The 18092-nt window shown below is 50.4% G+C and overlaps 1 protein-coding gene across 1 annotated transcript in view; it reads left to right on the plus strand.

The window, feature by feature from the left end:
• Positions 1 to 7103: 7103 nt before the first annotated feature.
• The window catches only part of LOC134571092 (protein mono-ADP-ribosyltransferase PARP14-like), an 87119-nt gene continuing 76130 nt past the window's right edge, over positions 7104 to 18092 (plus strand). Inside the window, exons 1-3 of the mRNA XM_063429157.1 lie at positions 7104 to 7167; positions 8258 to 8364; positions 16244 to 16277. Of these exons, the coding sequence (XP_063285227.1) occupies positions 7119 to 7167; positions 8258 to 8364; positions 16244 to 16277 (190 nt within the window). The 5' untranslated portion in view covers positions 7104 to 7118. The remainder of the gene's footprint in view (positions 7168 to 8257; positions 8365 to 16243; positions 16278 to 18092) is intronic.

Here is an 18092-nt window from a genome sequence, read left to right on the forward strand (position 1 = left end):
AGAAATAGAGAGACACCGAGAGAGAAATAGAGAAAGAGACAGAAATAGAGAGAAACAGACAGAACTAGAGAGACACCGAGAGAGAAATAGACACAGAGAGAGACAGAGAGAGAGACAGAAATAGAGAGACACAGAGAGAGAGAGACACCGAAAGAGAAATAGAGAGACACACAGAGAGAGACACTGAGAGAGAAATACAGAGAGAGAGAAATAGAGACACAGAGAGAGAGAGACAGAAATAGAGAGACACCGATAGAGAAAGAGAGAAAGAGACAGAAATAGAGAGACACCGAGAGAGAAATATATATATAGAGAGAGACAGAAATAGAGAGACACCGAGCGAGAAATAGAGATAGACAGAAATAGAGAGACACAGAGAGAAAAATAGAGAGACATCAAGAGAGAAATAGAGAGACACCGAGAGAGAAATAGAGAGAGACAGAAATAGAGACACACCGAGAGAGAAATAGAGAGAGACATAAATAGAGACACAGAGAGAAAAAGAGAGACACATAGAGAGAAATAGAGAGACACAGAGAGAGAATTAGAGAGAGACACCGAGAAAGAAATAGAGAGACAGAAATAGAGACACCGAGAGAGAAATAGAGAGACAAAAATAGAGACACACCGAGAGAGAAATAGAGAGAGACAGAAATAGAGAGACACCGAGAGAGAAATAGAGAGAGACCGAAATAGAGAGACACCGAGAGAGAAATAGAGAAAGAGACAGAAATAGAGAGAAACAGACGGAAATAGAGAGACGCCGAGAGAGAAATAGACACAGAGAGAGACAGAGAGAGAGACAGAAATAGAGAGACACAGAGAGAGAGAGACAGACAGAACTAGAGAGACACCGAGAGAGAAAGAGAGAGACAGAAATAGAGAGACACCGATAAAGATATGTGGTGGAATCTCGGTAAAAATAAATTTAGTAGGCCGAGATTACCACGTGGCATTTGTACGTGCATATGCTGACGTATCGATCAGTTAGTTGCAATTCTTATTTGTATTGATTGGTCAAGAGAATGTGCGGGTGGAGCTTAATATGGGAGGAGTTATGTGCCTATATAAGGAGACTGCACTATTGTCCGGGGCTCATTTTGGTGACACTAGTCCCTCTGAGTCCCGATCGGTGATCCAATAAAGAATCTCTTCTTTCCTGAAGAAACCTGTGTCCATCTCTCTGTGCTTGGCTTCCGTCAGTTTCTCCGGTATCAGATATAGAGAGAAAGAGACAGAAATAGAGAGACACCGATAGAGAAATAGAGAGGGAGAGAGACAGAAATAGAGAGACACCGAAAGAGAAATAGAGAGAAATAGAGACAGAAATAGAGACACCGAGAGAGAAATAGAGAGAGAGAGAGAGAGTGTGTCAAAGTGTGCATCAGAGAGAAATAGAGACAGAAATAGAGAGACACCGAGAGAGAAATAGAGAGAAAGAGAGACAGAAATAGAGACACCGAAAGAGAAAGAGAGAAACAGACAGAATTAGAGAGACACCGAGAGAGAAATAGAGAGAGAGACAGACAGAGAGTGTGTCAAAGTGTGCATCAGAGAGAGAGAGAGACAGAAATAGAGAGACACCGAGAGAGTGTGTCAGAGAGAGAGAGAGTCAGAGAGAGTGTGTCAGAGAGAGATAGTGTCAATAAGCGAAAGATAGAGAGTGTCAGAGAGAGACAGACAGATAGTGACAGAGAGCTGGGTAGTTCCCAACAAGGAGGGACCAGGATATAAACTATAACTAATGGTAAAGAAACGAAACAGAAAGTAAAATCTATATTTACAGCAACCGCTCCCCAAAGAAAACACTCACTACAGTAATGCTGACCTGCAGCAGCTGACACTCACACTCACATCACACAGGGAGACACTCACACTGAGAGACACTCACACTGAGACACTCACATCACACTGGGAGACACACACTGAGAGACACTCACACTGAGAGACACACACTGAGACACTCACACTGGGAGACACTCACACTGGGAGACACTCACACTCAGAGACACTCACATCACACTGGGAGACACTCACACTGAGATACACTCACACTGGGGGACACACTGAGAGACTCACACTGCCAGACACTCACACTGAGAGACACTCGAGACACTCACACTGCCAGACACTCACACTCAGGGACACTCACACTGGGAGACACTCACACTGAGACACTCACACTGGGGGACACACTGAGAGACTCACACTGCCAGACACACACTGAGAGACACTCACACTGCCAGACACTCACACTGCCAGACACTCACACTCAGGGACACTCACACTCAGAGACACTCACACTGAGACACCCACACTGAGAGACACCCACACTGAGAGACACTCACACTCAGAGACACTCATACTGAGAGACACTCACACTGCCAGACACACTGAGAGACACTCACACTGGGAGACACTCACACTGCCAGACACTCACACTGCCAGACACTCACACTCAGGGACACTCACACTGAGAGACACTCACACTCAGAGACACTCACACTGAGACACCCACACTGAGAGACACCCACACTGAGAGACACTCACACTCAGAGACACTCACACTCAGCGCTGGGGATGGGGGACGGCTACCAGTTCCCTGTGGCCCTTCAGTGGGATTTGGGGCCCGAGAAGCTGAAACAGATGAAGAACAAGTTAATGGTTTATTTCGGGAGCAAAAAGAAATCGAATGGAGGAGAGTGTGTGATAAAAGGCATGGAGTGCACTCAGGGATATGTACTAATATACTTCAACCAGGAGACAGGTACAGCCACAGCATGGGGGGCTGGGGGTAATGGGGGGCTGGGGGTAATGGGGGGCTGGGGGTAATGGGGAGAGTGTGTGATAAAAGGCATGGAGTGCACTCAGGGATATGTACTAATATACTTCAACCAGGAGACAGGTACAGCCACAGCATGGGGGGCTGGGGGTAATGGGGGGCTGGGGGTAATGGGGAGAGTGTGTGATAAAAGGCATGGAGTGCACTCAGGGATATGTACTAATATACTTCAACCAGGAGACAGGTACAGCCACAGCATGGGGGGCTGGGGGTAATGGGGAGAGTGTGTGATAAAAGGCATGGAGTGCACTCAGGGATATGTACTAATATACTTCAACCAGGAGACAGGTACAGCCACAGCATGGGGGGGCTGGGGGTAATGGGGGGCTGGGGGTAATGGGGAGAGTGTGTGATAAAAGACATGGAGTGCACTCAGGGATATGTACTAATATACTTCAACCAGGAGACAGGTACAGACACAGCATGGGGGGCTGGGGGTAATGGGGGGCTGGGGGTAATGGGGAGAGTGTGTGATAAAAGGCATGGAGTGCACTCAGGGATATGTACTAATATACTTCAACCAGGAGACAGGTACAGCCACAGCATGGGGGGCTGGGGGTAATGGGGGGCTGGGGGTAATGGGGAGAGTGTATGATAAAAGACATGGAGTGCACTCAGGGATATGTACTAATATACTTCAACCAGGAGACAGGTACAGCCACAGCATGGGGGGCTGGGGGTAATGGGGAGAGTGTGTGATAAAAGGCATGGAGTGCACTCAGGGATATGTACTAATATACTTCAACCAGGAGACAGGTACAGCCACAGCATGGGGGGCTGGGGGAAATGGGGGGCTGGGGGTAATGGGGAGAGTGTGTGATAAAAGACATGGAGTGCAATCAGGGATATGTACTAATATACTTCAACCAGGAGACAGGTACAGACACAGCATGGGGGGCTGGGGGTAATGGGGGGCTGGGGGTAATGGGGAGAGTGTGTGATAAAAGACATGGAGTGCACTCAGGGATATGTACTAATATACTTCAACCAGGAGACAGGTACAGCCACAGCATGGGGGGCTGGGGGTAATGGGGGGCTGGGGGTAATGGGGAGAGTGTGTGATAAAAGGCATGGAGTGCACTCAGGGATATGTACTAATATACTTTAACCAGGAGACAGGTACAGCCACAGCATGGGGGGCTGGGGGTAATGGGGGGCTGGGGGTAATGGGGAGAGTGTGTGATAAAAGACATGGAGTGCAATCAGGGATATGTACTAATATACTTCAACCAGGAGACAGGTACAGACACAGCATGGGGGGCTGGGGGTAATGGGGGGCTGGGGGTAATGGGGAGAGTGTGTGATAAAAGGCATGGAGTGCACTCAGGGATATGTACTAATATACTTCAACCAGGAGACAGGTACAGCCACAGCATGGGGGGGCTGGGGGTAATGGGGGGCTGGGGGTAATGGGGAGAGTGTGTGATAAAAGACATGGAGTGCACTCAGGGATATGTACTAATATACTTCAACCAGGAGACAGGTACAGACACAGCATGGGGGGCTGGGGGTAATGGGGGGCTGGGGGTAATGGGGAGAGTGTGTGATAAAAGGCATGGAGTGCACTCAGGGATATGTACTAATATACTTCAACCAGGAGACAGGTACAGCCACAGCATGGGGGGCTGGGGGTAATGGGGGGCTGGGGGTAATGGGGAGAGTGTGTGATAAAAGGCATGGAGTGCACTCAGGGATATGTACTAATATACTTCAACCAGGAGACAGGTACAGCCACAGCATGGGGGGCTGGGGGTAATGGGGGGCTGGGGGTAATGGGGAGAGTGTATGATAAAAGACATGGAGTGCACTCAGGGATATGTACTAATATACTTCAACCAGGAGACAGGTACAGCCACAGCATGGGGGGCTGGGGGTAATGGGGAGAGTGTGTGATAAAAGGCATGGAGTGCACTCAGGGATATGTACTAATATACTTCAACCAGGAGACAGGTACAGCCACAGCATGGGGGGCTGGGGGTAATGGGGGGCTGGGGGTAATGGGGAGAGTGTGTGATAAAAGACATGGAGTGCACTCAGGGATATGTACTAATATACTTCAACCAGGAGACAGGTACAGACACAGCATGGGGGGCTGGGGGTAATGGGGGGCTGGAGGTAATGGGGAGAGTGTGTGATAAAAGGCATGGAGTGCCCTCAGGGATATGTACTAATATACTTCAACCAGGAGACAGGTACAGCCACAGCATGGGGGGCTGGGGGTAATGGGGGGCTGGGGGTAATGGGGAGAGTGTGTGATAAAAGGCATGGGGTGCACTCAGGGATATGTACTAATATACTTCAACCAGGAGACAGGTACAGGCACAGCATGGGGGGCTGGGGGTAATGGGGGGCTGGGGGTAATGGGGGGGCTGGGGGTAATGGGGGGCTGGGGTTAATGGGGGGAGTGTGTGATAAAAGGCATGGAGTGCACTCAGGGATATGTACTAATATACTTCAACCAGGAGACAGGTACAGGCACAGCATGGGGGGCTGGGGGTAATGGGGGGCTGGGGGTAATGGGGGGGCTGGGGGTAATGGGGGGAGTGTGTGATAAAAGGCATGGAGTGCACTCAGGGATATGTACTAATATACTTCAACCAGGAGACAGGTACAGCCACAGCATGGGGGGCTGGGGGTAATGGGGAGAGTGTGTGATAAAAGGCATGGAGTGCACTCAGGGATATGTACTAATATACTTCAACCAGGAGACAGGTACAGGCACAGCATGGGGGGCTGGGGGTAATGGGGGGCTGGGGGTAATGGGGGGGCTGGGGGTAATGGGGGGCTGGGGGTAATGGGGGGAGTGTGTGATAAAAGGCATGGAGTGCACTCAGGGATATGTACTAATATACTTCAACCAGGAGACAGGTACAGGCACAGCATGGGGGGCTGGGGGTAATGGGGGGCTGGGGGTAATGGGGGGGCTGGGGGTAATGGGGGGAGTGTGTGATAAAAGGCATGGAGTGCACTCAGGGATATGTACTAATATACTTCAACCAGGAGACAGGTACAGCCACAGCATGGGGGGCTGGGGGTAATGGGGGGGCTGGGGGTAATGGGGAGAGTGTGTGATAAAAGGCATGGAGTGCACTCAGGGATATGTACTAATATACTTCAACCAGGAGACAGGTACAGCCACAGCATGGGGGGCTGGGGGTAATGGGGAGAGTGTGTGATAAAAGGCATGGAGTGCACTCAGGGATATGTACTAATATACTTCAACCAGGAGACAGGTACAGCCACAGCATGGGGGGCTGGGGTAATGGGGAGAGTGTGTGATAAAAGGCATGGAGTGCACTCAGGGATATGTACTAATATACTTCAACCAGGAGACAGGTACAGGCACAGCATGGGGGGCTGGGGGTAATGGGGGGGCTGGGGGTAATGGGGGGCTGGGGGTAATGGGGGGAGTGTGTGATAAAAGGCATGGAGTGCACTCAGGGATATGTACTAATATACTCCAACCAGGAGACAGGTACAGGCACAGCATGGGGGGCTGGGGGTAATGGGGGGCTGGGGGTAATGGGGGGGCTGGGGGTAATGGGGGGAGTGTGTGATAAAAGGCATGGAGTGCACTCAGGGATATGTACTAATATACTTCAACCAGGAGACAGGTACAGCCACAGCATGGGGGGCTGGGGGTAAGGGGGGGCTGGGGGTAATGGGGAGAGTGTGTGATAAAAGGCATGGAGTGCACTCAGGGATATGTACTAATATACTTCAACCAGGAGACAGGTACAGCCACAGCATGGGGGGCTGGGGGTAATGGGGGGCTGGGGGTAATGGGGAGAGTGTGTGATAAAAGGCATGGAGTGCACTCAGGGATATGTACTAATATACTTCAACCAGGAGACAGGTACAGACACAGCATGGGGGGGCTGGGGGTAATGGGGGGGCTGGGGGTAATGGGGAGAGTGTGTGATAAAAGGCATGGAGTGCACTCAGGGATATGTACTAATATACTTCAACCAGGAGACAGGTACAGCCACAGCATGGGGGGCTGGGGGTAATGGGGAGAGTGTGTGATAAAAGGCATGGAGTGCACTCAGGGATATGTACTAATATACTTCAACCAGGAGACAGGTACAGCCACAGCATGGGGGGCTGGGGGTAATGGGAGGCTGGGGTTAATGGGGAGAGTGTGTGATAAAAGACATGGAGTGCACTCAGGGATATGTACTAATATACTTCAACCAGGAGACAGGTACAGCCACAGCATAGGGGGCTGGGGGTAATGGGGGGCTGGGGGTAATGGGGAGAGTGTGTGATAAAAGACATGGAGTGCACTCAGGGATATGTACTAATATACTTCAACCAGGAGACAGGTACAGCCACAGCATGGGGGGCTGGGGGTAATGGGGGGGGCTGGGGGTAATGGGGAGAGTGTGTGATAAAAGGCATGGAGTTCACTCAGGGATATGTACTAATATACTTCAACCAGGAGACAGGTACAGCCACAGCATGGGGGGCTGGGGGTAATGGGGGGCTGGAGGTAATGGGGAGAGTGTGTGATAAAAGGCATGGAGTGCACTCAGGGATATGTACTAATATACTTCAACCAGGAGACAGGTACAGCCACAGCATGGGGGGCTGGGGGTAATGGGGAGAGTGTGTGAAAAAAGGCATGGAGTGCACTCAGGGACATGTACTAATATACTTCAACCAGGAGACAGGTACAGACACAGCATGGGGGCCTGGGGGTAATGGGGGGGCTGGGGGTAATGACGTCATTGCTCATACTAGGGGGAAAGGACATCTCTGGCGGCATAAACCCCTCTTCTCTCGGGGTGGCCGCCACACCCCAGTCCCCGCATTAACCCTAGTTCTCCCATTACCCCCAGTCCCACATTTCTCCCATTCCCCCTATTACTCCCAGTCCCCCCCCCCCATTACCCCCAGCCCCCCAGGCTGTGTCTGTACCTGTCTCCTGGTTGAAGTATATTAGTACATATACCTGAGTGCACTCCATGCCTTTTATCACACACTCTCCCCATTACCCCCAGCCCCCCATTACCCCCAGCCCCCCATGCTGTGTCTGTACCTGTCTCCTGGTTGAAGTATATTAGTACATATCCCTGAGTGCACTCCATGTCTTTTATCACACACTCTCCCCATTACCCCCAGCCCCCCCATTACCCCCAGCCCCCCATGCTGTGTCTGTACCTGTCCCCTGGTTGAAGTATATTAGTAGATATCCCTGAGTGCACTCCATGCCTTTTATCACACACTCTCCCCATTACCCCCAGCCCCCCATTACCCCCAGCCCCCCATGCTGTGTCTGTACCATTCCCCTGGTTGAATTATATTAGTACATATCCCTGAGTGCACGCCAGCATAGTGTATGTCTCTCGTCATGATACATGCTACAAAGTGTACCACATGTAAAGACTCACTGGGGAGCATTTTATTTTCTAGTGCGGGATGCGGTGCTGCGGAAACAGAGCCATTTTCTGAATTTATCCCAAGAAAACATGTTAAACCTTATTGTCACTTTGCCAGAAACTTCAAAAGACGCCTTAAAGGTAACCCTGGGTGTGACAGCAACAGAATGTGGGGATAATCCAAATATCGAGGCAGAGACAGACAGACCGACACACACACATAGTCTGACAAATAGACTGTCAGGGAGACAGACAAACCTACAAAGACAGACAGACCGACACACACACATATTCTGACAAATAGACTGTCAGGGAGACAGACAAACCTACAAAGACAGACAGACCGACACACACACATAGTCTGACAAATAGACTGTCAGGGAGACAGACAAACCTACAAAGACAGACAGAGTGACACACACACATAGTCTGACAAATAGACTGGCAGGGAGACAGACAAACCTACAAAGACAGACAGACCGACACACACACATAGTCTGACAAATAGACTGTCAGGGAGACAGACAAACCTACAAAGACAGACAGACCGACACACACACATAGTCTGACAAATAGACTGTCAGGGAGACGGAGAAACCTACAAAGACAGACATACCGACACCCACATAGTCTGACAAATAGACTGGCAGGGAGACGGAGAACCCTACAAAGACAGGCAGACCGACACACACACATAGTCTGACAAATAGACTGTCAGGGAGACAGACAAACCTACAAAGACAGACAGACCGACACACACACACAGTCTGACAAATAGACAGTCAGGGAGACGGGGGAAACCTACAAAGACAGACAGACCGACACACACACATAGTCTGACAAATAGACTGTCAGGGAGACAGACAAACATACAAAGACAGACAGACCGACACACACATAGTGTGACAAATAGACTGTCAGGGAGACAGACAAACCTACAAAGACAGACATACCGACACCCACACATAGTCTGACAAATAGACTGTCAAAGAGACGGAGAAACCTACAAAGACAGACAGACCGACACACACACATAGTCTGACAAATAGACTGTCAGGGAGACAGACAAACCTACAAAGACAGACAGACCGACACACACACACAGTCTGACAAATAGACAGTCAGGGAGACGGGGGAAACCTACAAAGACAGACAGACCGACACACACACATAGTCTGACAAATAGACTGTCAGGGAGACAGACAAACATACAAAGACAGACAGACCGACACACACATAGTGTGACAAATAGACTGTCAGGGAGACAGACAAACCTACAAAGACAGACATACCGACACCCACACATAGTCTGACAAATAGACTGTCAAAGAGACGGAGAAACCTACAAAGACAGATAGACCGACACACACATGTGACAAACTGCCATTTGCCACTGGGCATTGGAGAGGACTGATCGCTAGCCTCCTGCCCCGCGACTATGGCCCTGGGATGTATTGCCCTTTAAGAACTGCATTTGGGCACAATGGATTTTTATAATGTTGTTCCTGGCCCTTTAAATACTTTGGAGTAGTGTTACAACTTTTAAACTGGCACTTCGGATGCAGTCAAAGTGCCGAAGTTGTCGAAGTCGTCGAAGTGGCCGCCATTCGACAAACGAACACGTGGCGGCGGCCATTTTAACTTATTCGAACACGGTCAGCGGTGTGTGCAGCCAAATCTATGGAACTGTTTTCGGCTACCCAATTGCACGAACACCGCTGACCCGTACCTTCTTCGACACCGCGGCTGGAGACTAAGTCCCGTTCCAAGATTCGAACGCTCGTTCGAATGGGACTTAGTCGTTTTCTCAGTGTAAAATAGACCGACCGCACAGCCCAAATCCATGGAACTGTTTTGGGCATGAAAATGTGCCTGCAGTCGGTCAAAAGTGACATACTTATCTCCCGAACAGCTGAACGGATTCGAATGATTTCTGGGTATGTTTGTATTTGGAATGTGCTGATTTATAATATGTAACTGCTATTAATATTGGATGTATGGTTTTAGAGTTATGAAAGTTGGGTAAAATGTATGTTTTAACTGTACGTATAATTGTGTTACCTCTCATGCTAAGGGGAGGGAATCTGTGGGATGTAACCATTGTGTGATTGGGTAATGTATAATTGTATGTGGGCGTCTCCCTTGCAGGGGAGAATCGCATAAAAGCAGAGTGTGTGTCATTAAACCAGAGTTCTACTTCACCCTCAATCTAGAGTCCTGTCTCTTATTGGGGGAATTGCTATATCACCACAAGGGATTGCTATGCTCTGCATGATCCCTTGGATAATCACGTCTTAGCTCTTTTAAGAGCTTGTTCCTGCTTCACTCGCTTGGAGGAGAGGTTCACCCACTGAAACCTTGAGCCTTGTCGTAGGTCCAGGGTGGGTAGGAGACGGCAAGACCCCAACCAAGCAGCGGTGGTTGTGGTGTCTGCGGAGCGCTTGGAGCCCTCTGTAAGCGCTAGGAGCATCCTTCAATGGAGGTACCCAGTCGGGGTGCCAGGTGATCCGTTAGAACACACATAGTCTGACAAATAGACTGTCAGGGAGACAGGCAAACCTACAAAGACAGACAGACCGACACACACACACACACAGTCTGACAAATAGACTGTCAGGGAGACAGACATATCTACAAAGACAGACCGACACACACACACATAGTCTGACAAATAGACTGTCAGGGAGACAGACAAACCTACAAAGACAGACAGACCGACACACACACACACACAGTCTGACAAATAGACTGTCAGGGAGACAGACATATCTACAAAGACAGACCGACACACACACACATAGTCTGACAAATAGACTGTCAGGGAGACAGACAAACCTACAAAGACAGACCGACACACACACACATAGTCTGACAAATAGACTGTCAGGGAGACAGACAAACCTACAAAGACAGACAGAGTGACACACACAGTCTGACAAATAGACTGTCAGGGAGACAGACAAACATACAAAGACAGACAGACCGACACACACACACACAGTCTGACAAATAGACTGTCAGGGAGACAGACAAACCTACAAAGACAGACAGACCGGCACACACACACACACAGTCTGACAAATAGACTGTCAGGGAGACAGACAAACCTACAAAGACAGACAGAGTGACACACACAGTCTGACAAATAGACTGTCAGGGAGACAGACAAACATACAAAGACAGACAGACCGACACCCACACAGTCTGACAAATAGACTGTCAGGGAGACAGACAAACCTACAAAGACAGACAGACCGACACACACACAGTCTGACAAATAGACTGTCAGGAAGATGGACAAACCTACAAAGACAGACAGACAGAAGGGCTGTCGGGAAGAGAATGGAGACAGACAAGTGGAGAGATAGACGGACGGACAGGCGTTTTTATTGATATTCCTTATTTTTGATTTAGTACATTTGTTTTTAATGTTTTTAGAATTCTCTCGTACATTGTACATTGATGGTGCTGCATTCTTCATTCTCTGTGTGGGTGTTATTTCTGTGGATGATTATTGCAATAGTGGCCGTTTCCTTTAAAGGGCAGTATCAGCCCGTGGAGCTTCATAAGCAAAGTTCAGGATGTCCTTATCATGACATATAAAAAGCTGTGCGGAAATAAAATAACTAGTAATTATGGAGAGAACATAAAATCTCATAATATAAGCCACTTGCATAGTGAGGACATTTTTATTGTATTCTGTGTACACTATACTCCAGGCTGTTCCATGGTTATCTGCGTGGCTGGGCTCTGTATGAGTTCTCCGGGCTCTGCGTGGGCTCTGTATGGGTTCTCCAGTCTCTGCGTGGCTGGGCTCTGTATGGGTTCTCTAGTCACTGCGTGGCTGGGCTCTGTGTGGGTTCTCCAGTCTCTGTGTGGCTGGGCTCTGTGTGGGTTCTCTAGTCACTGCGTGGCTGGGCTCTGTGTGGGTTCTCCAGTCTCTGCGTGGCTGGGCTCTGTATGGGTTCTCTAGTCACTGCGTGGCTGGGCTCTGTGTGGGTTCTCCAGTCTCTGCGTGGCTGGGCTCTGTATGGGTTCTCTAGTCACTGCGTGGCTGGGCTCTGTGTGGGTTCTCCAGTCTCTGTGTGGCTGGGCTCTGTGTGGGATCTCCAGTCTCTGCGTGGCTGGGCTCTGTGTGGGTTCTCCAGTCTCTGTGTGGCTGGGCTCTGTATGGGTTCTCCAGTCTCTGCATGGCTGGGCTCTGTATGGGTTCTCCAGTCTCTGCGTGGCTGGGCTCTGTATGGGTTCTCCAGTCTCTGCGTGGCTGGGCTCTGTATGGGTTCTCCAGTCTCTGTGTGGCTGGGCTCTGTATGGGTTCTCCGGGCTCTGCGTGGCTGGGCTCTGTATGAGTTCTCCGGGCTCTGCGTGGGCTCTGTATGAGTTCTCCGGGCTCTGCGTGGCTGGGCTCTGTATGGGTTCTCCAGTCTCTGCGTGGCTGGGCTCTGTATGGGTTCTCCAGTCTCTGCGTGGCTGGGCTCTGTATGAGTTCTCCGGGCTCTGCATGGGCTCTGTATGAGTTCTCCGGGCTCTGCGTGGCTGGGCTCTGTATGGGTTCTCTAGTCACTGCGTGGCTGGGCTCTGTGTGGGTTCTCCAGTCTCTGTGTGGCTGGGCTCTGTCTGGGTTCCCCAGTCTATGCATGTCTGGGCTCTGTATAGGTTCTCCAGTCTCTGCGTGGCTGGGCTCTGTATGGGTTCTCTAGTCACTGCGTGGCTGGGCTCTGTGTGGGTTCTCCAGTCTCTGTGTGGCTGGGCTCTGTCTGGGTTCCCCAGTCTATGCATGTCTGGGCTCTGTATAGGTTCTCCAGTCTCTGCGAGGCTGGGCTCTGTATGGGTTCTCCAGTCTCTGCGTGGCTGGGCTCTGTATGGGTTCTCCAGTCTCTGCGTGGCTGGGCTCTGTATGGGTTCTCCAGTCTCTGCATGGCTGGGCTCTGTATAGGTTCTCCAGTCTCTGCATGGGTTCTCCAGTCTCTGTGTGGCTGGGCTCTGTTTGCGTGGCTGGGCTCTGTATGGGTTCTCCAGTCTCTGCATGGCTGGGCTCTGTATGGGTTCTCCAGTCTCTGCATGGGCTCTGTATGGGTTCTCCAGTCTCTGTGTGGCTGGGCTCTGTATGGGTTCTCCAGTCTCTGTGTGGCTGGGCTCTGTATGGGTTCTCCAGTCTCTGCGTGGGCTCTGTATGGGTTCTCCAGTCTCTGCGTGGCTGGGCTCTGTATGGGTTCTCCAGTCTCTGCATGGCTGGACTCTGTATGGGTTCTCCAGTCTCTGCATGGGCTCTGTATGGGTTCTCCAGTCTCTGTGTGGCTGGGCTCTGTATGGGTTCTCCAGTCACTGCGTGGCTGAGCTCTGTACGAGTTCTCTGGGTTCTGTGTGGCTGGGCTCTGTGTGGGATCTCCAGTCTCTGCGTGGCTGGGCTCTGTGTGGGATCTCCAGTCTCTGCGTGGCTGGGCTCTGTATGGGTTCTCCAGTCGCTGCGTGGCTGGGCTCTGTATGGGTTCTCCAGTCACTGTGTGGCTGAGCTCTGTACGAGTTCTCTGGGTTCTGCGTGGCTGGGCTCTGTGTGGGATCTCCAGTCTCTGCGTGGCTGGGCTCTGTGTGGGATCTCCAGTCTCTGCGTGGCTGGGCTCTGTATGGGTTCTCCAGTCTCTGCGTGGCTGGGCTCTGTATGGGTTCTCCAGTCGCTGCGTGGCTGGGCTCTGTATGGGTTCTCCAGTCTCTGCATGGCTGGGCTCTGTATAGGTTCTCCAGTCTCTGCATTTGCTCTATATGGGTTCTCCAGTCTCTGTGTGGCTGGGCTCTGTATAGGTTCTCCAGTCTCTGCGTGGCTGGGCTCTGTATGGGTTCTCCAGTCTCTGCGTGGCTGGGCTCTGTATGGGTTCTCCAGTCTCTGTGTGGCTGGGCTCTGTATGGGTTCTCCAGTCTCTGTGTGGCTGGGCTCTGTATGGGTTCTCCAGTCTCTGCGTGGGCTCTGTATGGGTTCTCCAGTCTCTGCGTGGCTGGGCTCTGTATGGGTTCTCCAGTCTCTGCATGGCTGGACTCTGTATGGGTTCTCCAGTCTCTGCATGGGCTCTGTATGGGTTCTCCAGTCTCTGTGTGGCTGGGCTCTGTATGGGTTCTCCAGTCACTGCGTGGCTGAGCTCTGTACGAGTTCTCTGGGTTCTGTGTGGCTGGGCTCTGTGTGGGATCTCCAGTCTCTGCGTGGCTGGGCTCTGTGTGGGATCTCCAGTCTCTGCGTGGCTGGGCTCTGTATGGGTTCTCCAGTCGCTGCGTGGCTGGGCTCTGTATGGGTTCTCCAGTCACTGTGTGGCTGAGCTCTGTACGAGTTCTCTGGGTTCTGCGTGGCTGGGCTCTGTGTGGGATCTCCAGTCTCTGCGTGGCTGGGCTCTGTGTGGGATCTCCAGTCTCTGCGTGGCTGGGCTCTGTATGGGTTCTCCAGTCGCTGCGTGGCTGGGCTCTGTATGGGTTCTCCAGTCTCTGCATGGCTGGGCTCTGTATAGGTTCTCCAGTCTCTGCATTTGCTCTATATGGGTTCTCCAGTCTCTGTGTGGCTGGGCTCTGTATAGGTTCTCCAGTCTCTGCGTGGCTGGGCTCTGTATGGGTTCTCCAGTCTCTGCGTGGGCTCTGTATGGGTTCTCCAGTCTCTGCGTGGCTGGGCTCTGTATGGGTTCTCCAGTCTCTGCGTGGCTGGGCTCTGTATGGGTTCTCCAGTCTCTGCATTTGCTCTATATGGGTTCTCCAGTCTCTGTGTGGCTGGGCTCTGTATAGGTTCTCCAGTCTCTGCATTTGCTCTATATGGGTTCTCCAGTCTCTGTGTGGCTGGGCTCTGTATAGGTTCTCCAGTCTCTGCGTGGCTGGGCTCTGTATGGGTTCTCCAGTCTCTGCGTGGCTGGGCTCTGTATGGGTTCTCCAGTCTCTGCGTGGCTGGGCTCTGTATGGGTTCTCCAGTCTCTGCGTGGCTGGGCTCTGTATGGGTTCTCCAGTCTCGGCGTGGCGGGGCTCTGTATGGGTTCTCCAGTCTCTGCATGGCTGGGCTCTGTATAGGTTCTCCAGTCTCTGCATGGGTTCTCCAGTCTCTGTGTGGCTGGGCTCTGTTTGCGTGGCTGGGCTCTGTATGGGTTCTCCAGTCTCTGCATGGCTGGGCTCTGTATGGGTTCTCCAGTCTCTGCATGGGCTCTGTATGGGTTCTCCAGTCTCTGTGTGGCTGGGCTCTGTATGGGTTCTCCAGTCTCTGTGTGGCTGGGCTCTGTATGGGTTCTCCAGTCTCTGCGTGGGCTCTGTATGGGTTCTCCAGTCTCTGCGTGGCTGGGCTCTGTATGGGTTCTCCAGTCTCTGCATGGCTGGACTCTGTATGGGTTCTCCAGTCTCTGTATGGGTTCTCCAGTCTCTGTGTGGCTGGGCTCTGTATGGGTTCTCCAGTCTCTGCATGGCTGGGCTCTGTATGGGTTCTCCAGTCTCTGCGTGGCTGGGCTCTGTATGGGTTCTCCAGTCTCTGCGTGGCTGGGCTCTGTATGGGTTCTCCAGTCTCTGCGTGGCTGGGCTCTGTATGGGTTCTCCAGTCTCTGCGTGGCTGGGCTCTGTATGGGTTCTCCAGTCTCTGCGTGGCTGGGCTCTGTATGGGTTCTCCAGTCTCTGCGTGGCTGGGCTCTGTATGGGTTCTCCAGTCTCTGCGTGGCTGGGCTCTGTATGGGTTCTCCAGTCTCTGCGTGGCTGGGCTCTGTATGGGTTCTCCAGTCTCTGCGTGGCTGGGCTCTGTATGGGTTCTCCAGTCTCTGCGTGGCTGGGCTCTGTATGGGTTCTCCAGTCTCTGCGTGAGTTCTTCGGGCTGCTGTGACGTGGCGTGGGCTTAACACAATATGGCCATATGGTGGAACTGAAACCCCATATTTCTTTACTGAAATAGGTGATTTTAAGTAGCATTGTAAAATTAGATTATTTTTGTGTGTGTGTATGTGTGCACTGTTATTCTGAACACATCTATAAAATAATGGATCTATATTATAAGTTTAATACATTTTGCATCTTTCAGGGTTTAGAATCAAGACTGAGCATTCAAGAGCCAGGTAAGAATTCCTGTATGCATGTATTGTTCTGATATAATAAGTAGGGAACAATATTACATATATTTTGTCATGTGACTTAAAGGAACACTATAGTGTTGGCTATTGAAATAGCTGAGTTTTATCAACTGTTTCTGCGGAAGCACCTCTACAATGAGCTGTTACAATACACCGAGCTGTAATAATACAATGAGCTGTTACAATACACCGAGCTGTAATAATACAACGAGCTGCAGTGTTATGGTGCACAGAGTGTCCCTTTAACAAAGAGGAGCATGTTTTCTTTTGAAAGAGGAAAGTTTGAACATAACCTGAAACTGGAGTCAAGGCAATGTGAGGTTAAAGGGACACCTTTAACCCCTTAAGGACACATGACATGTCTGACACGTCATGATTCCCTTTTATTCCAGAAGTTTGGTCCTTAAGGGGTTAAAGGGACAACCAAACACCCAGACCACTTCAGCTAATTAGGGGCCACTGGGGGTGCTTCCGGAATCCAAACAGACTTTTGGTCCTCACGGACTTCCAGCGTCAGATTTTCCCCATAGGAAAGCATTGAATAATGCATTTGCATTAGGTCTCCCCCGCTGGCTAACCCCTTCTACCCCACCGGAGGGGGGGGGGGGGCGCAAGGGAGAGGGGTAATTATTAAACCTATAGTGCCAGGAAAACGGGTTTGTTTTCCTGTCACTATAGGATCCCTTTAATGTCAGTAAATATTGACACAAACATTTATTGATGCAGTGAATAGCCTTCCAGCGGAGGTGGTAGCTTGGCATAAAATGTTGTTTAAGGATATCATTCAGAAAAAACAAATCACGAACTGCACTTATCCAAGAAATATAGTGCTGGGTGCAGCCAAACCACGGACAAGCACCAAGTCCCAGGTACCAGTAAATATAAGAAGGTCCAGGCAGTCAACGAAATTGATGGGGCAGGGTTTTATGTAACCCAACAGTCAGTAACATTTTGACCTAAATGGTCTTTTTTAAACTGATTACGACCGCACACATGGTTTCATGCGCAAAACAGTTCCAGAGAATAAGGCTGTGCGGCCGGTCTATTTCCAACAGTCGAAGTACCGTTCGAATTACTCAACGTAATGTTGAATGAACATAGTCAATGTGTGTCCCTTGTACGTGAGCTTTGACTCACTGAACGCCGTTTGACTCCCTTTCGAATAGTCGAAGTTCCCTTGAAGGTAATTGTTCAGCGGTGTTCGTGCTGTTGCGTGTCCGATTTGAGTTCCATGAACTCGATGACAAAACACAGCTGAACACATTCGACCAAATAAGATGGCCGCCGCCACGTGTTAGAATGTCGAATGGCGGCCACTTCGACCACTTCGAAAGTTTGAAGAACAATTGTTCAGAGTCCAAATATTTACAATTAGGGATTTTAGAACCCATAAATCCCAGCTTCAAAGTAAATAAAGAAAAATAATATCCAGGGATAAAAGTAAGACAGAATCCATAACAGGCTATCTGTTACACGAGGACAATAGTTTCCGAGTGTCCTTTTTTATGGCTCTGATCTTGAATGAAGGTAGTTGAAGGATAGCTTGGATGGAGTCTATCTGAAATCCAAGAAATCGCACTGTTTGTGGGGTTTCTAGAGCAGATTTTTGAAAATGTATGATAAATCCTAGATTTTGAAGTAGTGCGGGGGTCATGTCCGCTTGGTGATGCAGAGGCTGACGATCTTGAGCCATGATTAGAATTTCGTCCAAGTAAATGATGGACCTAATTCCTTGCAAGCGGAGTAGAGCCATAACTAGTTTCGTCAACTTGATGAAACCCCAAGGGGCAGAACAAAGGC

This window comes from Pelobates fuscus, chromosome 8 (assembly GCF_036172605.1).
Source record: "Pelobates fuscus isolate aPelFus1 chromosome 8, aPelFus1.pri, whole genome shotgun sequence".
In the NCBI taxonomy this organism is placed as follows: Eukaryota; Metazoa; Chordata; class Amphibia; order Anura; family Pelobatidae; genus Pelobates; species Pelobates fuscus.